General features: G+C 37.7%; 1 protein-coding gene across 1 annotated transcript in view; it reads left to right on the top strand.

The window, feature by feature from the left end:
• LOC137579584 (putative uncharacterized protein DDB_G0285119) overlaps positions 1 to 27,028 on the top strand; it is a 111,006-nt gene that overhangs the window by 55,008 nt on the left and 28,970 nt on the right. The window contains exon 6 of the mRNA XM_068293364.1: positions 3,267 to 3,616. Within this exon, the coding sequence (XP_068149465.1) occupies positions 3,267 to 3,616 (350 nt within the window). The remainder of the gene's footprint in view (positions 1 to 3,266; positions 3,617 to 27,028) is intronic.

Here is a 27,028-nt window from a genome sequence, read left to right as displayed (position 1 = left end):
ATTCTCCGGGGCCAGATGGTCTTCCTGGATGTGTACTCAGCTTCTGTGCAAACGCATTATGTAAACCCATTTTAAAATTGTTTCTATTGTCTGTCGAATCTTCCTCTTTTCCATCTATTTGGGAGGAGTCGTATATCATTCCTCTGCATAAAAATGGCAAAAAGTCCGAAGCCACTAACTATAGGGGTATCTCAAAATTGTCCGCTATTCCGAAAGCTTTTGAGATAATTATAACTTCGCAAGTGCAACATTTTTGCAGCTCTATTATTTCGCCATCCCAACATGGGTTTGTGAAACGTAGATCTACAACCACTAACCTTTTAGAATTTACATCAGTAATTATCAAGGGGTTCAAAAATGCTAAACAAACTGATGTAATATATACTGACTTTAGCAAAGCCTTTGATTCCGTTAATCATACCCTATTACTTTCTAAGCTGAGCGACATTGGGTTTCCACCCCTTTTCCTTTCTTGGGTTCGTGAATATTTAACAAATAGAAAACAGAAGGTACTTTTTAAGTCTTCTTTTTCCGCTTCCATTCCTGTGACTTCTGGTGTACCTCAAGGTAGTCATCTTGGCCCTCTGCTTTTCACACTATTCATTAACGATCTTCCATCAGTCATTGTTCATTCGCGTGTGCTTATGTATGCTGACGATGTCAAGCTTTGTCTTACTCATAAAGATACAGATTCATATAGTCGGCTACAAACTGATCTTAAAAAGTTTCAATCCTGCTGCCAGTTTAATCTACTAAATCTTCACACTACCAAATGTAAGGTAATGACTTTTTTCCGTAACTCTCCTCAACTGGTCACTTATTTTCTAAACAATAGCCCTTTAGAACGTTTGAATAATATAAATTATTTGGGCGTACTTATGGACCATAAGTTAAATTTTAACACCCACATTTCCACCACGGTCGCAAAGGCCATGAGTGTCCTGGGTTTCATTAAAAGATGGTCAAAAGAATTTGATGACCCCTATACAACTAAAGTTCTTTTTACTTCGCTTGTCCGTCCTATTTTAGAGTATGGATCTTGCATTTGGTCACCTCAATATGAGTCGCACCAGATTAGACTTGAATCCGTTCAAAAGCAGTTCTTGCTATTTGCTCTTCGTGGCTTAAGCTGGGATCGCAATGTCAATTTGCCTTCGTATTCTAGTAGACTCCTCTTGATTAACCTTCCGTCCCTAACTAACCGTAGAATTATGCTTGGTGTCATTTTTATGCACAAGCTCCTAATTGGTGATATCGACTCGCCTGAGTTATTAGCTCAGGTGAATCTGTCTGTGGGAGGTGGGCAGTTATCTGCTTGGGCTCGCGCGTAACAGGCTATGTCCTGGTGTCGTAGGGGCCACTTGAACGTACTGCGCATAGTATCGTCAACGTCCGCTAAATAAATAAAAAAAGCAATCGCGTTAAAAGTAACGAAGTTATTTAGAAAAGTCACTGTTTGCGACCGATCGTTCCTATGGAAGCTATATGATATAGTCATCCGATCTTGATCAAATTTGGCACAATCATTAACAGATATATTAAACTAACAACTGTTTAATTTGAAAGCAATCGCGTTAAAAGTAACGAAGTTATTTACAAAAGTCACTGTTTTCGACCTATCGTTCCTATAGAAGCTATATGATATAGTCGCCCGATCTTAATCAAATTTGGCACAGTTATTAACATATATATTAAACTAACAATTGTTTAATTTGAAAGCAATCGCGTTAAAAGTAACGAAGTTATTTACAAAAGTCACTGTTTGCGACCGATCGTTCCTATGGGAGCTATATGATATAGTCATCCGATCTTGATCAAATTTGGCACAGTCATTTACATGCGTAATAAACTCTCAAATATTATATAGTTTCACGATAATAGCACAGAAATTAACGAAGTTATTGAGAAAAGTCACTGTTCGTGACTTTGGGGTTTGTGTGGGAGCTATATGATATAGTGGTCCGATCCGGCTGAATCCGAGATATACAACCCCTGCAGTATATACAAGCCTACGTGCAAAATTTCAGCTTTTACGGTCTAGGAGGAGTTTGCGTTGATCCAGACGGACGGACATGGCTATTTGAAATCGTCTCGTCGTGCTGATCAAGAATATATATACTTTGTATGGTCGGAGATACTTCGTTCTATGCGTTGCACACTTCTGACCAAAATTAATATACCCTTTTTGCAAGGGAATAAATATCAAAGACTCTACTTTCGGTTGTACCATTGCAGTTCTTGGCCATAATATTTTTACTTGTTCCAAATTGTTCCAGACAAACACTTCAAAATATAATTTTCATTTATTTTCCTTTCCCCTTGGAAACCAATTGTATTTGTACACACATTGCATACACATACACTTAATGTAGCGTTGCGTCTGTGTGTGCTCAGCTGCTCTGTGGATTTCAAGCAATAACGTCGTAGGCTGGCTGCAGCACTGTCGATCTATATTGACTGTAACTTGTGTTTTATTTATCCGATCTGATTGAAATTTCGGTGTCTGGTGTTTTATATCCAAAACTATTATATAAGTAAATTTCATAGAGATACTCCAATTTCTTCATCTATTTTTTTTCTAGAACTATATGATATAGTGGTCTGATCCTGACAATTTTCATACCGTAACTCAGACGGCCTGAGGGGTAACTCAGACAGTAGGCAAACGGTACCCATCAAATAGCGGTCCCATTTGCTACGGCTCGGCACACTAAAAACGGCGCCGCAGAAAGGGATAGTGTTTTTTTTTTGTGCCAGCGCGGCCAAGTTAAGAAAAGCGAGAAGAAGAGAAAAGAAAAAGAGAGAGAAAAAAGCAGGACTAAAAAAAGTTTCCGCCACCACTGAAAATTGAATTGAATAAACGAAAGAAAATAACCATCTCTGTTTTCTTTGCGATTCTGCTAATTAAATTGCGGCCTGATGATCGGACGCCAGACCGTAAACCAACCGCTCGGCCACGGGTGGCGTTATTTTGTCCGCCAAAAGCAAGACACGATACAATACTTAATTTTCTCCGGGCTATAAGTAGCTCAAATAACATTCTCATGCTGATCAAGAATATATATATGTACTTTATGGGATCGGAAACGTCTCCTTCTGTGCGTTACAAACATCTGCCCAATCTTATAATACCCTCTGCACGGGTATAATGACTTTTTTTTTAATGCAAACCAATTTTTTAATATACAAATTCTCTCTAATCTTCTGTTTTCCTACTCTTTTATTTAAAAATTATTTTTATTACAAATACATGGTATTTTTTCCAGATATGGTCGCTAATTTTAATGAAAATAATGTTGGTAGAGCCCACACTCATGCGCTTTTGCAGCAGCAGCAACAAATATTGAATCAACATTTGCAGGCCGGTGAAAGCGGTTTGACACAGGGCCTATATGGAGGAAATATGACCAAATTTTTTGACTTTCATAAAGGCCAACAGCAGTTACACCATCAATATCTGAGTGGACATACAACGTTACATAACACAAGCAATGTAACTGTAACTGAGCCACACCGACATGCTACATTCTTGGAAAATAGTCGACCGAATTCTTCATTTAGTGATAACAACTTATTCCAGGTGCAAAAACAGAGGGTTGGACTGTTTGAACCCATGGTAAGTAAATATTTAATTTTTAATTATTTACTTAAGCGATTAGTTCCCAAATTAAGTAAATTTAAAATTAAAAAAAAAAAAAAATATCAAAGAAATTATTTCGGCTGTGCTTGGTCACAATATTTTTACATGTTCCAAACTCTTTTTCTGTAACTCAAATGGCTAATGCTAATGCACAGACAAGACGCTTTACAATACATATAGCATAATATCTAATGCTGTGGGACTACCGCGAGGTATTGCTTCGCAGCGGCCGGCTTAAACTACACCGCATTTTTCAGCATCTCTAGTCGCCGTTGCTCGATGATGACGACTTCCGAAAACTCGTCGTGCATTCGTCGAAAGACTCATGCCCAAAGCGCCTTAGGTTTGATTTGAAGCAGCCATAGCCAGCCGATCAGGATTTGAGTCAGGTAGAACGTCACTCGCCCGTGACTTCTGCTTATCCACTGTTGGAGGTCCGGGATAAGGCATTCAGTCCAACGGCCCTCGTTAGCAAGATCTACGATTGGTGTCAGACCAGCGATGGCATGCGCTGCGTAGTCCGATATATCCGATATATCCGGAACGCACTGCAAATGCGTATTGCGCAGATACTTAAAAAGCTATTCCGATCGTTCCAATGGAAGCTATATAATATAGTCACTTGATCTTGATCAAATCTAGCACAGTCATTAATATCTATGTTAAACTCAATTATATAAATTTTTAATTTTAAAGTCACTGTTTTCCACCAATCATTCCCATGCTTTATGATATATGGGCATTTCCGGAAAAAGGTCAACCACAGGACCCAAACATAAAGTACCAAATATACGTTTTTTTTTCATTATATTTTATTAAGAAATGTTCCAAATGTACATGTTTGAATAGTAATAGTGAAAAAAAAGTTCAAATGTACAAAATATTTGTAAAAAAAAGTTGAGTTTACGTTTTTAGTAAACTTGCTACATTTTTAAGAGATTACTCTTTAAATTATTTACGGCATTAGAGGTTCTGTTACCGTAAATGTTATACTCTTAAATGAAACTTAGATACGTGAACTAACCGTAAAAAATATAAAGAGAGCCGTAAGAGTACGAGTTTACCGTAATTTCGCTTATTTGTCAAGTCATCTTTTTTTGTCGTGTGAGTGACCGAAAAACAGTAAAAGTTTTCTTAGCATTTACATTTTTCCAGAAGAATAGATGAAAAGATATTTTTTGCGTCAAATTAGTTAAACAATCTTAAAAAAAAAAAAAAAAAATTTTGGTCAAATCATTTTTTGTTTTATTAACTACGAAAGTTTGTCCTGTGAGTGACCATAAGTGCAAACCCTTATATATATATTTATTTGTAAAAGTATTGTTATCGTTTTTTTAATTGAAATTTAGATGGAAAAAAAAAAAATATAAATAAAATAAAGTGAAAATATAAGGCGGTATAGTGCACAAATAAAAAGAGACCCATTAAAACTTACGAAATCAAAGAAAAACAAAGACAATTAACCCGAAATTCCAGGAAAAAAAGGAGAGAACCCAATTGAAGTCGAAAGTAGGTTTTTTTCAACCTAAGGGAATAAAACACCGAAAGGAAAATAAAAAGGGGCCGAACTTCCCATTCCCAAAAATCCTACATAAATTAATACATATATATTTCTTGGAGTATAGAGTATTTATTAGTCTGTATCAACTCATAAATAATCCCTTTTTTATTTTGGTTTGTATTAATAGCTAAAATACTAATAAATTAACTAAAATTTTCTATGAAAATGCATTGAAAACTGTACTGGAAAAAATGTCGTGTGAGTGATGTCGTGTGAGTGACTCAGAAAAATAATTTTTAAAAAAAGGTCGAGGCCAATATGGAAAAATCTTAAGTCTACAAATAAAGCTTAACATTTCTAATATATGCAAAAAATATACAAAGTTTAAAATTCTCAGACAGTTCGCAGAGTTTGGCGGTTGTTAGCAATGATGTATAATCTCATGTATATTTGATGTCGTGTGAGTTACCGCTCTTTTGGAGCTTTTTTTCAACAGATAAAAACAGGAGGCCCAAAATTTTTATTACGTTTGATAGTACCCTAAAAGTACTTTAAAAAATTATTAGTGATTAATTGTAAAATATTTGATTTTCTTTGATTTCTTTCACTAATAAAGTTTTATTCTGCTTCCGAAAGTCGTGTGAGTGATTTCGGAATTGCCCATATATCAAATTTAGCACAGTCATGTATAGATGTAATAAATTCAACGATATGAATTTAAACGAAAATAGCTTAGAAAATGCATCAATGAGCCAGAAGGAAGAAATTACACCATTAATCCATAGGTACGCCACCTCGTTCCTCGCTAATAATTTGTCCATGTCGAAGGCTTAGTACCACTCTCAGCTGCAAAAAAAAAAAAAAAAAAAAATCATTAAAAAAAGAAATCAAACTTCGCACTTTCCAACAGAAGATTATTTCAAAGGCAACACACAAAAAAGTGAGCAGGTTGTCTGTATAGCTATTTCAAGAACCACCAAGTTCTATCATCAGCAGACTTTGCTAAAGAACTCTAGAATTGCAATACTTGAATGTCTGCCATATCAGTTAAATTCTTAACTTAACTCTTCTAAAAAAATTCTTGATCTTGTTTTTCTCTCGGATCCCACTATTAGTTCTGTATTTCTCGATCTCATTTTCTCATCATAGATGTTTTTGTAAAACAAATTTCAGTTAACCCTCTCATGCCCGAATTAAATTGGGCGTGGCTAAAATTTTTTTGAGTTGACAGATAAGCTAGACTTGACCTCAATATCAACTGAAAAAAATTTGAATGTCCTTGGTGTCCTGGTTCAAGAGCTACAGGATGTTGCGTATATGCAACATTGGGCAATTGTGTTATATATTTAAAGTCAAATTGTTTTTTTTTTTCCAAATGCCGTTTATTAATATTTATGTATGATATGACACGAAACAATTTTTTTGGGGATTGGAGCACAAGTGCACATTACATTTGCTACACTTACAGCTTGGAAATCCCGATCTGCATACTCTACATCTTCCTCTTGTTCCCCATTCCAGCCAATGATTATAACCATCAAGTCGTAGTGACTTTGCTGGGTCTGCAACATAAGCTCTTTTAGGGGGGTTTGACTCAGAGCCCGTAGAATGAGCTGGTGATATTGGAGCTGGTGATAATGGGGCTGGTGATAATGGGGCTGGTGATAACGGAGCTGGTGATGAAGGAGCTGGTGATAATGGAGTTGGTGATGATGAGGGTGAATTCTTTGTCAAAAGGAGTGATGATGGACGACCTCTCTTTTTGGCGACAAATATAGTTTGACTTGCGTTGAAAAGCTCGGAAGCAACATTTAATTGGAAATTTAAGAGCGGCATATGCTTCAATTCGCCGTCTGTATTTGTTATGTCTCTACGGTACAACAACCAACTGTTTTCCATAAACTTTGTACTCCTCCAATTCAAACTCCTCAAATCAATTTGTTCCATCACCTCCTGTACAACGTATTCATTTTCATTCAATTCTCTATCATTTTCGGATCTAATAAGTTGGTCACTCAATCTAACTTCCACATTTTCAGCTCTGTTATCCAAATTTTGCAAAGTTACTTCTATAATTTCCTCCATATTTCGATCTTCTTCTTCTTCATTTTCCTCATCAGCCGAATCATCCCAATCAAAGTTGGCAAATTTTACAATCTCAGCTTGAGTTAGACCTTTTGGGCGCATTTTAGAATCTGTTCACAGAAAAAATTTTATTATTCGAAAATTTCCACAGTAGTCCAATGTTGCATATACGCAACACTACATTTACAAAATTATTACAAACAAACTAAATAGTTTTTTCATTGTTTTTTTTTTTTTTAAATACTCACTTACCTTTCTTTATCAAGTTGTTGAACTTATATTTACGATGCAGTAATTGTTTTAATGATTTTAAACACTAATTTAAAACCACGTGTTTTTAAAGATCTCATTTTTTCACTACGCTCTCGGGAGAATAGCTACAAACTGAACGCGTGTGCAGCTGACAGCCGCACAATCAGCTGTAAGCTCACTCAACACATGCAGCTATATTTCAGCGAAAGATTCAAAACAAAAAATTTAAAATAACGGTAGTTATAGGCTTATAAATACAATGTTGCGTATATGCAACATCGGGCATGAGAGGGTTAACAACCTTATTTCCTCTTTTGATTGGTCATTTCTATTTGAGTGTCGTGATATAGATTCTGCAGTGAATTTTTTCTACTCTGCTCCTAATTTTCTAATTGATAAATGCGTTACTTATGTGAATGTATCTACCGTCTCCAGTACGCCGGTCTGGGTCACACGAAAGCTTTCTAATCTCCGTAACATTAAATCGAGAAAATTAACTATGCAAAATATTGTGTTGCGAAATCTCAATTTTGTCTCTTAAATACTCAATGCTATAATAACTAGATCATGAATCCCAAAAGATTTTACAACTTTGTTAATTCTAAACGACGCACAATGGGGCCTTTTGGCATTTTACATTGCAAAAATCATAGCTTCTAAACCAATAAAGCGATTTTAAAAATTTAAAAAGCATATGATAAAGAATATCTTATGCTTTAAAATGTTTGTCAAAAGTGCTGGGTGTTCGTGGTGCTGTAATATTCAAGTCAGAAAACATTTCCAAGTATGTTTTTCCTTTAAAAATGAAGCGAAACCCGGTTTTTTCAATCACAAATATAATTTGTCATTGTTTTAATCGACTATGTAACATTTTTTAATGTTTAAATTTGATTTTTTACAATTATTACAAAAAGAAAAAAATTAAAATTTTTAGGTTTATTTTGACAATTTGCTATTATTGGCTGATTTTCTTCAAATAATTTTTAATATTTACATCAATATAATAAACTCAACATTTCGGGACTATACTTGCTATTTTCCAAATCCCTTCGTGATCGCACGTGTCTCAATGATGCAATAGTGGGTCCGAAGAGGCTGCTTGCATTTTAAAAATGTCTTCATTTTGTCTAACACGAGAAGTTTTTAATGTATTAGTATATTTGAACCTTTTGTAGTCCTTGTTATACCCTTGCAAAAAGGGTATATTAATTTTGGTCAGAAGTGTGCAACGCATAGAACGAAGCATCTCCGACCATACAAAGTATATATATTCTTGATCAGCACGACGAGACGAGTTCAACTAGCCATGTCCGTCCGTCCGTCCGTCCGTCCGTCTGGATCAACGCAAACTCCTCCTAGACCGTAAGAGCTACAGAGCTCAAAATTTTCCACGTAGGCTTGTATATACTGCAGGCGTTGTATATCTCGGATTCAGCCGGATCGGACCACTATATCATATAGCTCCCATACAAATCCCAAAGTCACGAACAGTGACTTTTCTCAATAACTTCGTTATTTTCTATGTTATTATCGTGAAACTTTATATTAGAGAGATTATTACGCCTATAAACTACTGTGCCAAATTTGATCAAGATCGGGTGACTATATCATATAGCTCCCATAGGAACGATCGGTCGAAAACAGTGACTTTTGTAAATAACTTCGTTACTTTTAACGTGATTGTTTTTAAATTAAACGTTTCTTAATTTAATATATCTGTTAATGACTGTGTCGAATTTGATAAAGATCGGGTGACTATATCATATAGCTCCCATAGGAACGATCGGTGGAAAACAGTGACTATGATCAATATCTACGTTATTTCCTATGATTGTAGGACATTCTTTCGCAAACATAAGCCTTTTTAGATAAAACGTTCTTCCACATTGATGGCTAATAGGTAAGGAAAGAGTTACCAAAAGGTTGCAAGGGTATACAAACTTTGACGCGGTCGAAGTTAGCCCCGGCCCTCTGGTTTTTACATTACATAGATTACATACCGTTGGGGTAAGTTTTTTTTGCGGGTACAATTCAGTCAAAAGTTGAGCAGTCTTTAAAGTATATTCGGAAAATTTTTCACCATTCACAATTTCCTTGCAATTTATAACATTCAAGATAACAGCCAACCTTTTAATGATCTCTTGACTAACACCTGTTATAAAAGATGTCATTTCATCACCTCTCTTGTTCCTTTAAAGGACCAACCTGCAACCAGGACCACTTATTCATCAACTTAAATAACATTTATCTGCCTTGTCAGTATTTCCAAAGCAGGTAATTAGCAATCTAACATTGTAGAAAGGCATATATATAAACAGGTAGTATTTGCAAAACAGCATTACGCAATGTTATCATTTAAATACAAAGAAGCTACAGGCCAATACACATGCGCTCTTCTTCTTCCTTATACCTGCAGCGCATTTTTAGGTGTGATTGCCTTAGTTTTATGCCTTACGCATCGGTGTCACAGGTCTCCGCATATTGGGACCATATGCATCTGATAGGTAAATATTTCACCTACCTAGTGCATGTAATCCGGTAGTGATACTAGGTGATACATACATGTTAGTTGTATTTCACCAAAGTTCAAAAAATGTCAATATTTGGTACATTTTTTAAACGCTTCTAGTTCAATAACGATTTAAGTAATTAAGTCAGTTTTAAAGTTGCGATTTTTATACCCTTGCAAAAAGTGTATATTAATTTTGGTCAGAAGTGTGCAACGCATAGAACGAAGCATCTCCGACCATACAAAGTATATACAAATACTCTTGATCAGCACGAGGAGACGAGTTCAAATAGTCCGTCCTTCCGTCCGTCCGTCCGTCCGCCCGTCTGGATCAACGCAAACTCCTCCTAGACCGTATGAGCTACAGAGCTGAAATTTTGCACGTAGGCTTGTATATACTGCAGGGGTTGTATATCTCGGATTCAGCGGACCACTATATCATATAGCTCCCATACAAACCGCAAAGTCACGAACAGTGACTTTTCTCAATAACTTCGTTATTTTCTGTGCTATTATCGTGAAACTTAATATTAGAGAGATTATTACGCTTATAAACTACTGTGCCAAATTTGATCACGATCGGATGACTATATCATATAGCTCCCATAGGAACAATCGGTCGAAAACAGTGACTTCGTTACTTTTAACGCAATTGCTTTCAAATTAAACATTTCTTAATTTAACTTATCTGAGCAGAGGACCAACTGTACGACGCTCTAATTTACTACCTTCCACTTTTAGACTTAATGACCAGACTGCTAATAATGATTCAGATATTGCAGATCTGCTAAATTCTTTCAGTCGACTTATTCTACTATTGCTTCGGATCCCACATCCTATCCTTTCTCACATTTAAATTGTATGTTTTTTCCTAGTACTACTGAAGACTGTATTATCTCTAGCTTATCATCTATGAAGTCTTCCTTCGTACCAGGGCCTGATAATATACCTAGTTGCATCCTTAAAATATGTTCGATTTCCATATCTGAGCCTTTATCTCGGATATTCTTTATATCAAGCTACAAAGCTTTCCTGATATTTGAAAGGAGTCTTTTATTATGCTATGCTTCTTACGAAACTTAACATTATGGGTTTTCCCCCTAAATTGTTGGCTTGGTTAAAATCGTATCTTATTGGCAGAACCCAAAAGGTGTCTTTTCGTTCCTCAATATCTAAAACTGTTCGAGTTCCCTCAGGTGTCCCCCAAGGCAGTCATCATCATCAGTTTATAAATGATTTGCCCTTGGCATTGGCTCATTCACTCGTGCTCCTGTTTGCGGATGACGTCAAAATTTGTTGTTCCTATAATGATCCTTCTTTCTAACAGTACTTGCAATCATATCTCGATGCATTCTCTGATTGTGAATAAATTACAACTTAGTGCCTCAATGTGCTCTTTTATGACATTCAGTTGTTTGTTTCCGTTCCTAGCTCATTACTTTATTAAATCTTATCTGTTGGACTGTGTACCATCATTCACAGACTTAGGCGTTACTTTTGGCACAAAACTTTCATTTAATTTTTATATAACTTTAATAATCTTAATAGAGCGTCTTCTTCGCTTCATAAAACGAAAGAAAGAATTCGATGACCCCTACGGAACAAAAGTTTTATACACTTTGTTATTCATTCGCCCTACTCTAGAATATTGTTCGCCGGTGTGAAACTTTCAATATGGTGTTCACCATATCACCCTGAATCGATTTGGAAGCAATTTTTCAAGTTCGCGTTACGCAGTTATTTAGGACCAGTGTCTTCGCCTACCTTTTTATTCTGACAGACTTCTTATTAATCGTCCTTCACTTCAAAACCGTAGGCTAGTATTTGGCATTCTCTTTCTCTATAAACTAGTCACTAGTTTGTGTTCCTCACGTCGGACCAGAAGTTTTTTTCCTATTCAACTTGATAGATGTCAATTAATTATTAACTGCTGCCGTGTACAGACGTGTTTTTTAATGCACTCCGCAAAAATTGAGTGTAAAAAAAAAAGACCGCGTTTGCAAAAATTTGTGTAGGGCTCTCAGTCGCCTCAGAGACCCCTATTTACAATCATATTGCTATTAGATTGCTCTAATAGCAATAAATACTAAGTTGCAACAACAAAGTGCGTAATTTTTACAAAAGCCATGTCCACCAATTCGATCCCAAGCTCTCTCTATTCCCGCCAGCAACAGCTACTAGAACTAATTGTACAACAACAACGTGAGCGTCGATTCTCGGTCCAACGCAACAACGCGTACTTTTCGGTGGTGTCGCCGACCCCACTGAATGCTAACGTAAGCAATAACACCGAAAGTGCCAGCCACTCAGCAATCAACAGCAACTTACCGTGGAGAGAGCAGTGTGCTTCTCCATCAATATCGATAACTGGGTCACCGATTGCCCCGACCAGCACCGTCAGCTCGTTGACAGCAACTACTGCAACGTCTGCCGAAGTATTGACCTGCCTCAAGCCGTCAACGACAAGTCGCCCAGAGTCAGCCACAAGAATAAACCCAACGACTTCTGTCCAAACTGGAATGGATAGATATGTATATTAAAATAACTAAGCGGAAGCTAAGCCCGCTAAAGAAAAAAAGTGGCAATACGCCTAAAATAACCAAACCAAATGAACGAGTAGCACCCCTTAGCGGGATTCGTTTTAAAATTCTTGCCGATCTGCAAGATGATCAAGCCGGCGCTGTAGATAAAGTTAAATCGGCCCTTTATACATCCGTGGAGCCAACTGCAGCGCCCTGATTTCGAAGCTAGTAGAAACAGTAGGGGCAAATAACTTTGTTGTAACCCCTCTCAATAGGGGTAACATTAAAGAAATTAAGTGTCAAGAAATAGCATTGGTCGAAAAAGGGTTTGCGGTCAAATCCGTTGTCAACATCATCAACAAGAACAAAGTCGCACAGCCGCTCTTTAAAATCGAGTTCCAACCAGATGCAAAGCGGTCGAAGCCAAATGAAGTGCACCCAATCTACAACCTACAGCTCCTACTGCACAGAAGAATCACCATAGAGGAGCCCCATAAGACACACCAACCACCGCAGTGTAAAAACTGCCAGGAATAAAACCACACCTCTAACAACTGCAATCTCAGGTCAGTGTGTGTTGGCTGTGGCGAACATCATAAAGATGGCATTTGCACCAAGGACAGAAACAATGTCGCACTAAGACTATGCAGTAACTGTGGAGGGAACCACACGGCCAACTATAGAGGATGTCCTGTCTTTAAGGATCTTAAATCTCACCTAAACGGGCGCAAACCCCCAGCTGGACCAAAAGTCACCGTCAACGCCTCTAAAACTACACCGGAGGTATTCTTCGCCAAGGCTGTTAGATCATCTTACATGCCTGCTACATACAGTCCTAGTGTATCCTTCGCTAGTGTGCTCCGAACTGGACAGACGGAGCCCGCAAAAGAGACCCCATCACTCCACCATCTACAGAATCCGCAACCTAGCGCACCAGAGCTTGACCAGCAAACTCCAAGTGGTTTAGAGGCCCTATTGATCTCACTCAATCAAAACATGACCATTTTTATGACGTTCATGCAAAACTGTATGCACGAACTGATGCGGAATCAAAACCTGCTTATCCAAAAGCTTATCGAGAATAAATAATGGCTTCCCTACGTCTATGCCTTTGGAATGCTAACGGCATCTCCAAGCACAAAAATGAACTGCAACTATTCCTAGACTCAAGTAAAATCGAAGTTTTGCTGATATCGGAAACACATTTAACATCGAAAAATAGTTTTCAAATACCAAAATATACCTTCTACGCAACAAACCATCCAGATGGAAATGCTCATGGCGGGACTGGTATCCTAATCAAAAACTGTATAAAACACTCGCTTCTCAACGGATTTGAAACACAAGCAACTGCTATAACCGTCCAAACCAGCTGCGGCAACACTACATTGGCTGCCCTGTATTGCCCACCACGCTTTTCAATCTCTGAAAAGGAATTTACCGATTTCTTTAAAACACTCGGAGATCGCTTCATTGTAGCAGGGGACTATAACGCCAAACATACGCACTGGGGATCTCGCTTGGTTAATTCTAAAGGCAAGCAGTTGTACAACACTATAGTCAACCCTCTCAATAAGATGGATTGCGTCTCACCGGGTAGGCCTACTTATTGGCCCTCAGATCCACAGAAAGTGCCTGACTTGATTGATTTCGCAATAAGCAAGCGGATTCCGCGTAATCGGATCACTGCGGATACACTGCTAGATTTATCCTCCGATCACTCTCCAGTGCTATTCACACTATTAACAAGACCTCAAGAACTTGAACGCCCATATAGGCTTACAAACAACAAAACAAATTGGCTTAAACTTAAAATGTACATGAGTGCCCACATTGACTGTTCGCCGAAACTTTGCCTAAGGCATGCCAATCGCAACCTCTCCAAGGAGTTAACACAAGAGAAAAGCTAGGCTCAAAGGAAATACATAGAAAAGCTCAGTCCAACCAACACTAAACATCATCTGTGGAAAACCCACCCAACTTTAAGCGCTCCTACAGAGACAATTTCACAGATAAGGAGTCCAACCGGTGGATGGGCCCGCAGTGACGAAGAGAGGGCATCCGTATTTGCCACACATTTTAAAAATGGTTTTCCATCCAAATCCAATAACAAACTCATTTGTACTTCCCCTTTCGAGCACACTAACGGATAGTGAGTACTCGGAGCTCTAATCGGATGAGATGACTGCAGTTATTAAAAACCACTTAAAGCCGAAAAAAAGCCCCTGGCCATGACCTAATCACACCGAAAATGATCCTAGAACTCCCTATAATTGCCATACAATACATCTGCAAACTGTTCAATGCTATAATGTGGAACATGGAAAAGATCCACTATCATCATGATTCCTAAAGTGGGAAAGGACAAAACCCAGCCATCATCCTATAGGCCAATTAGTTTGCTGCCATGTCTTTTGAAGCTTTTTGAAAAGGCCCTGCAGATCCGGCTAAACTCATTTCTGGCATCGGAGAACACAATCCCTTCAGGCCAGTTCGGCTTCCGCGAAAAAACATGGTACAATTGAACAAGTCAATCGCATAACATCCGAAATACGAACAGCATTCGAACTAAAAGAATACTGTGCGGCTGTCTTTCTCGACGTTGCCCAGGCTTTCGATAGAGTTTGGCTGGAGGGTCTGATGTTCAAAATCCGGCAAAAACTGCCTCAGTACACCCACAAACTCATGGAAAATTATCTTTACAATAGGAAATTCGCTGTAAGATGTAACGGCTCCGTCTCGGCTGATTTTGAAATCAAAGCTGGTGTACCGCAAGGCAGTGTACTCGGCCCATTGCTCTACCTACTGTACACTGCAGACTTACCAAAGAGTTTAGGACTTACAACGTCCACTTTTGCCGATGACACGACAATCCTCAGCAGATCCAAATGCCCAATACAAGCCTCTGCAAAATTAGAGGAACACCTCAAGGTGGTAGAGGAATGGCTAGCAACCTGGCGTATCCGGGTCAACGAGCAGAAATGAAAACATGTTACATTTACGCTTAACAGAAGAAACTGTCCAGCTCTAATGCTAAACAACGTACCAGTTCGTCAAGCTGTGGATGTCACTTACCTTGGCATCCACCTAGACAAAAGACTAACTTGACGCAAGCACATCGAAGCAAAAAAGTCACAGCTTAAACTGAAAGCGAGTAGCCTACATTGGATCATCAATGCTCGGTTCCCTCTACGTCTGGAGTATAAAGTCCTTCTATACAACTTCGTACTGAAAACCAAAACTGGATGTACACTCAAATGTTCTTGCCAATTCCCTTACGCGAACTAATAATAGAACTCGTTTTAAAAGAAATGACAGACCAACCCAATAACAAGTGATTCGGGCCGCCTGCAATATCCCCAGGATTTACCTTAAGTACTAGACTAAGAAAAATATCTCAAACTTGTTGTTAGGCTCTAATTTAAGAGTAGATTCAACAAATATATATTAAACGTTAAAAAAAAAAAAATTGTTAGATGTTTGATTAACTACTCTTTTCATTAATCTACTTACAACCTTTCTCCGCTCATCTTACTGCCACTTCTCTTTGCGCCATCCTTTTTGATAATCTACAGCGAAACCCCTGAATACATTTTGGACATCGCATTGCTTTCAAATTATCCCTGACCGCATTGGCTGTGAATCGTGGCATAGCTGGCACCTTGTGCAAATAAAACACCTCCACCGGGTCGGGGACGTTTAGTTGCGTAAAAGGCTAAGCTTACTTTTAATCTTTAAGCAAAGGAGCTTAGAGCTTGTCGACTGCTGTTGTTAGTTGACATAAATAAATAAATATTATTAGGCCGTCACATTTAACAACGTGAATGATGCAATGACAAATTTGTCAGTTGCCCCCCTGCGGCAACTGGCCATTCAAGCATGGTGCTTTAAAGAAAACAGAGAAAACAAAGATAACAGAGGTAACCGTGGTAACTACCTTAAGATATTCAACAATATTCCTTATCAAACTTAGTTCAGGAATATTTCTAAATTTAAAAAACATCAAAACGGTAATTAATCGATACTGGTGCAGACATTTCAATTCTAAAAGAAAATGTATATATTTTTGATAGTGTTTATTTATTTATTTATTTATTTATTTATTTATTTATTTATTTACGTCAACTAACACAGCAGTCGACGAAAAAGCTTAAGCTAAAGACAGATAGTAATTAAATGAAGAAGGTAGCTTAGCTTTATATACAACTAAACATCCCCAGCCCGGTGGAGGTGTTTTATTTGCACAAGGTGCCAGCTATGCCCCGATTCACAGCCAATGTGGCCAGGGATGAGTTGCAGCCAATCCAAGTCCAGAATATTTTCATTGGTTTCGCTGTAGATGATTAAAAAGTATAGCGCGAAGAGAAGCGACAGAAAGATGAGGAGAGATAAGGTGAGAAAGGTTGTTAAAAGATTGGCAAAGAACACGAAGAGGTTCGTGAAGAGAGTAGTTAGTCAGACATCTACTAAGGTGAATAGGAAAAAAGTTTCTGGTCCGACGTGAGGGAACACAAAAATACAGCGTATCTAGTAAATTCGTAGAAATGACTTCTCCGTTGACTAGTTTATGGAGAAAGAGAATGCCAAAAACAAGCCTACGGTTATAAAGTGAAGGAAGATTAATAAGAAGAAGTCTGTCAGAATAAGAAGGTAGGCGAAGACCCGGGTCCCAATTTAGACCGCGTAGCGCAAACTTAAGGAATTGCTTCTGTACCGATTCAATACTACGCTGGTGAACATCATATTGCGGGTTCCACACTGGCGAGCAATATTCTAGAGTAGGGCGAACTAACGAAGTGTATAAAACCTTTGTTACATAGGGATCATCAAATTCTTTGGCCCAACGTTTAATGAAGCCGAGAAGGCTGCTAGCTCTGTTGACAATTGAAGAAATATGAACATTAAATGAAAGTTTAGGGTCAAACATAACGCCTAAGTCTTTGAATGATGGAACACAATCTAACAGAACAGACTTAATAGAGTAATGAGCTAGGAGCGGAGACAAACGACTGAAAGTCATAAAAGAACATTTAGAGGCATTAAGGTGTAATTTATTAACGTGGCACCAATCACAGAACGCATCGAGATCTGATTGCAAGTACTGTTGGAAAGAAGGATCATTATAGGAATAACAAATCTTGACGTCATCCGCAAACATGAGCACGCGTGAATGAGCCAAGGCCAAAGGCAAATCATTTATAAACAATGTAAATAATAGTGGGCCCAGATGACTGCCTTGGGGTACACCTGACGTAACTCGAACAGTTTTAGATATCGAGGAACGAAAAGACACCTTTTGGGTTCTGCCAATAAGATACGACTTTAACCAACCCAATAATTTTGGTGAAAAACCCATGATGTTAAGTTTCGCGAGAAGCAAAGAATGATCAACCGTATCAAAAGCCTTACTGAAGTCAGTATAAATAACATCAGTTTGACACTTTTTACGGAAGCCATGGTGTACTAGGGTAGTCAATTCTAAAAGGTTGGTAAGCGACGAACGACCTTTCATGAAACCATGCTGGCAAGGAGAAATAGTGGATCTGGATAGATGTTGAAGGGAAGACGTAATAATTTTCTCAAACAGTTTAGGTATTGCCGAAAGTTTGGCAATGCCACGGTAGTTGGAAACATCCGATTTGCAACCCTTTTTAAAAAGCGGAATAATAAATGACTCCTTCCAAATATCAGGAAATCTACAAGTCTCACTCGATATAAAGAATAACCGAGCTAAAGGCTTAGATAGGGAAATCGAACACATTTTAAGGATGCAACTAGGTATATCATCAGGCCCGGGAACGAAGGAAGACTTCATAGATGACAAGCTAGAGAGAATACAGTCTTCAGTAATACTGGGAAAAAACATACAATTTAAATGTGGGATTGAAAAGGGATAGGGTGTGGGATCCGAAGCAGTAGTAGAATATGTCGACTGAAAAAATTTAGCAAACAGATCTGCAATATCTAAATCATTATTAGCAGACTGATCGTTAAGTCTGAAGGTGGAAGGTAGGACATTAGAGCGTCTTTTGGAATTGACAAAGTTGTAAAATCTTTTGGGGTTATTATAAAATTCAGCCTTACAGCGAACGAGATAATTGTTGTAGCATTGAGTATTTAAAAGACAAAATTGAGATTTAGCTATACAATAATTTGCATAGTCAAGTCGCGAACCAGTTTTTTTAAATCTTTTAAAATATCTCGATTTAATGTTGCGAAGATTAGAGAGCCTACGTGTGAACCAGACTGGCGAGCTGGAGACGGTAGAGACATTCACATAAGGAACGCATTTATCAATTAGAGAATTAAGAGCAGAATAGAAAAACTTCACTGCACAATCTATATCGCAGCACTCAAATAGAAACGACCAATCAAAAGAGAAAATAAGGCTGTTAAGAAGATTGAAATTTGTTTTACGAAAACATCTACGACGAGAATTTGAAATGTTTTTAAATAAATTAGTAACGGAATTGTAAGAAATAGTAACTTCAATGGTAGGATGATAAGGATCTTCAGGTTTCACTAGTGGCTGTGTTTGCGATACAGCACTAACAGTGGGATCAGAGACAAAAACAAGATCAAGGATTCTTTTAGAACAGTTAAGGAAAGAATTCAACTGATATAGTGGACATTCAAGTAGGCTATCAAGAAAAACATGTTGAGATGAAGGAATTAAGAAAGATAGATTATCATCAACAAGCCAAGAAATATTAGGCAAGTTAAAATCACCTAAAACTATAAGAACATCACGATCTTTAAGACGACCAAAAATAGTTCGTAAAGCATCAGCATGGTGCACGTAGATCATGATATCAGAAGCTGGAGGAATATATGAACAAGAGATATATAGGCTAAAGTTAGAACATGTAACTTCGACGCAAATAAACTCAACACCTAAGGGGAGATCAATCGGCACCACACTTGAAGACAGATTCGAGTTTACAGCAATGAGTACTCCACCGCCACGACGACCAACACGATCAAGCCTATAAGAAATAAAATTATTAGAAAGAATTTCATTATCTAAAACAGAGGAGTTAAGCCAAGTTTCAGAGAAAGCTAATATGTCAGCCGAAAAGGTTTGGCTATCACAGAAAAGGTTCGACAGCTTGGTAAGAAGTCCTCTTACATTTTGATAATGAATGCAAAGACTAGACGTTATTAGTTTTTTGAAGCAGAAGATAAAGTAGGAAGGTGGACAGGCAACGGACGAGAGCGCTTATTGGGCGCAAACTCGTGTACAACTAGGCCCTCTGGCCAAAAATTAGGGTCAACCATAGCTGAGAAGTACTCATTTGGTACTGTAATTTTAAAAGAGGAGATTTCGCGAGGCCTAGAAAACTTAAACTTTTGAATTAAAACCTTAGCAGGGCAAATATTACCAATGTAAGCTGCCACAGACGACTCAGAAGTATCTGGAGCAAGCCTAGAAATAAATAATTGTTTGCGATGAGGCACTACAGTTAGTGGAGGCGGAGGAGCATTGGGATCCGCAAGTGATTGAGAGCCGGCATGATCCTGTGATTGATCAGAGTTCCCGTGAGGGATAGATTGAGGTACACCAGGGCTTGTAATGGGTACTTCAATCTGAAAAGAAGAGCATAAAGAGGGACAAGAAGATGGTGTAGGCGAAAGTAAAATCGGAGAGGAAGTAATAGAGAGAGCTGGCGACTGCTTACGAGGCAACTCAAGGGTACATTTCTTGTGCAATTTCTCAGAAGGTGGAACAAATTTGAATTGCGACAATAATTGAACGCTAGAGTCACACTCGTTTGACAGCTGTTTGGCCAGTTTGTTTAAAGAAAGAAACCTTAAACGAAGATCCCTATACATACGGCTAAAATCAAGCTGCTGGCTAGCACAAGATGGGCAAGTCCAGCGCATTAAGCCAAGCTCAGGCTTAGAAACAGACAAACCAGAAAATTTGTCGTAGTCGCGGCCATTGAGGCCAGCACATTTTAAGTGAATAAGATTATCGCAGAGCCAACAAGATATTGCTCTGTACTGATCATCAAAACGATCAGAATGTTTGCAATTAGGTAGACAACAAGCCATTGAAAAGCCGAAAGAAAGGCAAAAAATTATATATATATAAGAATATATAGAAAAATTAAATTCACAGCACAAAGATAATTATTGATAAAATAATCAATAATTACAAATAAAACAAAGAGACAGCTAGAGTGCACAGCACAACAGAGAGTGCAAGAACAGTTATAAGCCGAGCTTTGAGAGGCGGCCTTACAAAAGTGATTACGCGGGAGAGAAGCTAAGCACAAGCACAAAGCAGAGAGAACAACAAAGCCACTAGCACTGATGGTATGATGGGGGCGATGAGGGGAGCAACTGCAGAAGCAATGACGAAAGAAAAAGAAAAAAAAAATATGTAAATGCACCAAACACTAATCACGAAAAAGAAAAAAACTGTTTTAACTGATTAATTTGGCGAATTATGGAAATAAAACACAAGGGAGTCAAGCGAACAACACCAGCGGAAGTGTAAACAAACTAAGCACAATTAAAAATTGAGAAAAAACAATAAATATTAATAAAAACTCAGGAGCTATGCAAAAACACGACCGTCACGTCAGAGAGCAGAAAGCTTATTGACCTAACATATTGACTAAAATTGGGAAAGGTTCCATATTTTTAGATTTCCAAAAAATAATCTACAGAAAACTATATAATCCCACACAACTAACATCTAGTCAACTAACATCTAATCTAGCATTCCAATCCATAGTGATGACATTACAGGTAAAGATTTCATTAAAAATTTTAATTGCATATTAGATTATACACATACAGCTGTGTTCGCTTAAATAGAAGTGCAGTCGACGCTAACAAAGACTCCAACATTTTTTACATATTCCTTTTTAAAGATTCAATTTTCTGACTTATATCTTGAAAAAGTAACGTTAATTTTATAAATTTTTGGGTAATTTTTTACATTTTTGTGCTTTAGCGGACGTTGACGATACTATGCGCAGTACGTTCAAGTGGCCCCTACGACACCAGGACATAGCCTGTTACGCGCGAGCCCAAGCAGATAACTGTCCACCTCCCACCCGACCGACCGAGGGGTGCAGCCGTATAACGCACGGCACGAATCGCGTGGACAAATACACAATAGAAAAAACAGACAAACAAATAATACTATAGCTATCTATTAACTAAATGGGATAGGATAGATGTTTTAAGCATATTAATAGAAAACTCTGAGCTGATTACAGGGAATAGAAGGTTGTAATCAGAGCAGAGGACCCTAAAAGGTTCATGCAAAGCATAGTTAGAAGAACAACGACTAAGGGATAAAGGTATCAAAGGATGTCTACTCCGTCTACATGGTACCGACAGATTCACCTGAGCTAATAACTCAGGCGAGTCGATATCACCAATTAGGAGCTTGTGCATAAAAATGACACCAAGCATAATTCTACGGTTAGTTAGGGACGGAAGGTTAATCAAGAGAAGTCTACTAGAATACGAAGGCAAATTGACATTGCGATCCCAGCTTAAGCCACGAAGAGCAAATAGCAAAAACTGCTTTTGAACGGATTCAAGTCTAATCTGGTACGACTCATAATGAGGTGACCAAATGCAAGATCCATACTCTAAAATAGGACGGACAAGCGAAGTAAAAAGAACTTTAGTTGTATAGGGGTCATCAAATTCTTTTGACCATCTTTTAATGAAACCCAGGACACTCATGGCCTTTGCGACCGTGGTGGAAATGTGGGTGTTAAAATTTAACTTATGGTCCATAAGTACGCCCAAATCATTTATATTATTTAAACGTTCTAAAGGGCTATTGTTTAGAAAATAAGTGACCAGTTGGGGAGAGTTACGGAAAAAAAGTCATTACCTTACATTTGGTAGTGTTAAGATTTAGTAGATTAAACTGGCACCAGGATTGAAAGTTTTTAAGATCAGCTTGTAGCCGACTAAATGAATCTGTATCATTATGAGTAAGACAAATCTTGACATCGTCAGCATACATAAGCACACGCGAATGAACAATGACTGATGGAAGATCGTTAATGAATAGTGTGAAGAGCAGAGGGCCAAGATGAATACCTTGAGGTACACCAGAAGTCACAGGAATGGAAGCGGAAAAAGAAGACTTAAAAAGTACCTTCTGTTTTCTATTTGTTAAATATTCACGAACCCAAGAAAGGAAAAGGGGTGGAAACCCAATGTCGCTCAGCTTAGAAAGTAATAGGGTATGATTAACGGAATCAAAGGCTTTGCTAAAGTCAGTATATATTACATCAGTTTGTTTACCATTTTTAAACCCCTTGATAATTACTGATGTAAATTCTAAAAGGTTAGTGGTTGTAGATCTACGTTTCACAAACCCATGTTGGGATGGCGAAATAATAGAGCTGCAAAAATGTTGCAATTGAGAAGTTATAATTTTCTCAAAAGCTTTCGGAATAGCGGACAATTTTGAGATACCCCTATAGTTAGAGGCTTCGGACTTTTTGCCATTTTTATGCAGAGGAATGATATACGACTCCTTCCAAATAGATGGAAAAGAGGAAGATTCGACAGACAATAGAAACAATTTTAAAATGGGTTTACATAATGCGTTTGCACAGAACCTGAGTACGCATCCAGGAAGACCATCTGGCCCCGGAGAATAAACAGGTTTAACTAATTTAAGTTCGCTAAGAATAGAACTTTCATCAATCACTGGATTGAAAATGCAATTATCCTTTTTTAAATGGTTAAATGGATGAAATTTGTCTTCTGGAAGAACAAATGGTTCGATCCTAGAAACCTCACAATAAGAAGAATCCAATACAAAAATAAGATCTAACGATTTTCTATTAGAATTTAAGACGGGATTGACTTGGGATAAAGATAAGCCTAGAAGGCCATCAATAAAGTCATGTGACAAAGAGGGCAGCAACGTGGTAGATTCATCTGTTAATGACCATGCTAAAGCGGGTAAATTAAAATCACCTACAACTATGAGCAAGTCTTGACTGGAAACTAAAGAGGAGACAAACTGAATTGCCTCTAAATGATTTAAATATACCACCATGTCTGACAATGGTGGAATATAGGAACAAGTAATGAAAGCATTAAAAGATTTAAAATTTACTTTAACACCGAATTAAACAAAAGTGTGTTGCTTGCCGGGAGGTCGAGAATAAGATGCGCTATTTCATGAGGCGGACTAGAGATAGTTTTGACAAATTAATTGCAGGTTTTAACAAACTCCAAGCGGAGTTTACTGTGGTAGAGACTCAGTTTAGAAGCTTATCGCTTTTTAATGAGTCTCCAAAACGTAAAAGAACCAGTCCTTGGGGTGATTCTTTATCTTTTGATCCGCCAGCGTCGCTTATCGTTCCCGGTCTCATGCACCGTCCATACTTCCTAATCTATATGGAGATAGTCTTTCTTTTGAACATAACATTATAGCTTTTACAGAGACGTGGCTAAAACCTGATATTGCTAATGCATCGGTTTTTTCCACAAACTTTTCTATATTCAGACGTGACCGGATTTCTCGTATAGGTGGTGGCGTTCTGATAGCTGTTGATGCTGCTTTATCATCTGAAATGATTCAATTTTCTAGTACCCAGGAGATTGAGTTTGTCGGTGTTAAAGTAAATTTTAAATCTTTTTATGTTTTTATCACTTGTTCCTATATTCCTATATTCCATCGTCAGACATTGTGGCCTATTTAAATCATTTAGAGGCAATTCAGTTTGTCTCTCCTTTAGTTTTCAGTCAAGACATGCTCATAGTTTTAGGTGATTTTACTATACCTACCTTAGCATGGTCACTAAGAGATGAATCTACCACGTTGCTGCCCTCTTTGTCACATGACTTTATTGATGGCCTTCTAGGCTTATCCTTATCCCAAGTCAATCCTGTCTTAAATTCTAATGGAAAATCGTTAGATTTTATTTTTGTATTGTGTTCTTCTTATTGCAATGTTTCGAGGATCGAACCGTTTGTTCTCCCCGAAGACAAATTTCATCCTACATTAAATTTGAAAATTGATCTGCCGTCGCTATCACCATTACTTGGTTCAAATGAATTAACTCCTTAATGAAGACATTACTACAACCGATTGGTCTTATCTGTACAATTTTAGATATATGAACTCAGCTGTTCCCTTCTTTTATGATACTCTGAATTCACTCTTTGATATTTGCGTGCCTCTGGGTAGGCTGAAGCGGCTTAAGAAACCTCCCTGGTTCTCTCGAGAGTTATCCAATTTGAAAAATGTGAAGACTCGATATTATAAGAAGTTTCAAAAAACACGTCGTTCATCAGATTACGCTCTGTATACAGTCGCTGCTATAAGAATTATCTTTAGCGGTGTAAGCTTCAGTTTTCTTCTGACCCTAAACAATTTTATAATTTTGTTAATTCTAAACGTAAGACATCTGTGCACCCATCTTTTTTGTCTTTTCAAAATAAATAAGCGAGCACTGATCAGGCAATTGCCGATATGTTTGCGAGTTTTTTCAAAACAACTTATTCCTCAATGGAATATCGACTAAGTCCGCATCCTTATCATTTAAAAAAGTCTAATTTCATCCAGTGATTGAAGAAAGTTTTCTTCTAAGTGAACTTAAACTAGTTAAACCTGTTTATTCTCCCGGTCCTGATGGTCTACCTGGAAGTGTACTCAGGTTCTGTGCAAACGCATTTTGTGAACCCATTTTAAAATTGTTTTCATTGTCTGTCGAATCGTCCTCTTTTCCATCTATTTGGACGAAGTCGTATATCATTCCTCTGCATAAAAATGGCAAAAAGTCCGAAGCCTCTAACTATAGGGGTATTTCGAAATTGTCCGCTATTCCGAAAGTTTTTGAGAAAATTATAACTTCGCAATTTCAACATTGTTGCAGCTATATTATTTCGCCACCCCAACATGGGTTTGTGAAACGTAGATCTACTACCACTAACCTAATAGAATTTACCTCTTTAATTATCAAGGGGTTAAAAAATGCTAAACAAACTAATGTCATTTACACTAACATCAGTAAAGCCTTTGATTCTGTTAATCATACTCTATTACTTTCTTAACGGAACGACATTGGGTTTCCACCTCTTTTTACTTTCTTGGGTTCGTGAATTATCATTAACGATCTTCCATCAGTCATTGTTCATTCGCGTGTGTGCCATGAGTGTTCTGGGTTTCATTAAAAGATGGTCAAAAGAATTTGACGACCCCTACACAACTAAAGTTCTTTTTACTTCGCTTGTTCGTCCTATCTTAGAGTATGGCTATTGCATTTGGTCACCTCAATATGAGTCGCACCAGATTAGACTTGAATCCGTTTAAAAGCAGTTTTTGCTTTTTGCTCTTCGTGGCTTAAGCTGAGATCGCAATGTCAATTTGCCTTCCTATTCTAGTAGACTTCTTTTGATTAAGCTTCCTTTCTTAATTAACCGTAGAATTATGCTTGGTGTTATTTGTTTGCACAAGCTTCTAGTTGGTGATATTGACTCGGCTGATTATTGATTAGCTTAGGTAAATCTGTCGATACCATGTAGACGGAGTAGACATCCCATTTTACCTTTAACACTTAGCCGTTGTTCTTCTAACTATGCCATGTATTAACCTTTTAGGGTCTTCTGCTCTGATTACAACCTTTTATTCTCTGTAATCGGCTCAGAGTCTTCTATTAAAAAATCACGTCGGGGTCCCAAAATGTTCAATGAAAGACGTTAGTATTTCTTGAATTTATTAAATGTTTATTTATTTATATATAAATAGGCACTAGCACATAAACCAGTGACTAAAGGTTGTCGCAACCAACACATAAATTGGGTGGACCTCGGAGTGAGATTACAAAGGTAGAGATGGGGGCCAAAGACACAGCGATGCACACCTTATGTAGCTACAATTGGTATCTGATCTTACTAAGAATAATGCATTTCTTTTATAGTACAAATAGAGAGCTCACCAGTGCATATTTCGACATAGTGTTAAAACTAACTAATAAATTGTCCATCACAATTTAAAACCAAACATAAGGAGCTCTGAACACAGTACACGGACATATTCGTGGCTACGGATCTTGTCCATGTGGGACTTCGCTTGGTAGTCAAGATCAATCGTTGCAGTTTTTCTTGACCATCCCCAACCCCCTTTTACCCCAATTTGGTTCAAAAGGCAAGGGATCTTTTGAAATCACTGTTCGTGACTTTGGTATTTGTGTGGAAGCTAAATGGTATGGTAGTCCGATCCGGGTAAATCCGAGATGAAGTCTACATGTTTAATTTCAACTCTGTACGGAGAGCGGCAAAATTCGAATTTTTTATTCTAAAGTACGGTCCAATGAAGACGTTTAATTCGAACATGGTAACGGAATAAAAAAATTCAATAATCATTAACTTCTGCAAATATTCAAAAATAGACAACATAACGTCTACAGCACATCATCACCAGACCGTAGGAACAATAGAAAGAAGTCTTAAAACTTTCAATAAATACATTCTTTCTTACATATCAATTGGCAAGACAGATTGGGATGTATGGCTCACAA

Source organism: Drosophila tropicalis, unplaced genomic scaffold (genome assembly GCF_018151085.1).
Source record: "Drosophila tropicalis isolate 14030-0801.00 unplaced genomic scaffold, ASM1815108v1 contig_715, whole genome shotgun sequence".
NCBI lineage: Eukaryota > Metazoa > Arthropoda > Insecta > Diptera > Drosophilidae > Drosophila > Drosophila tropicalis.
The sequence above is the reverse complement of the archived record's forward strand: the minus strand, read 5'-3'. Positions and strand labels throughout refer to the sequence as shown.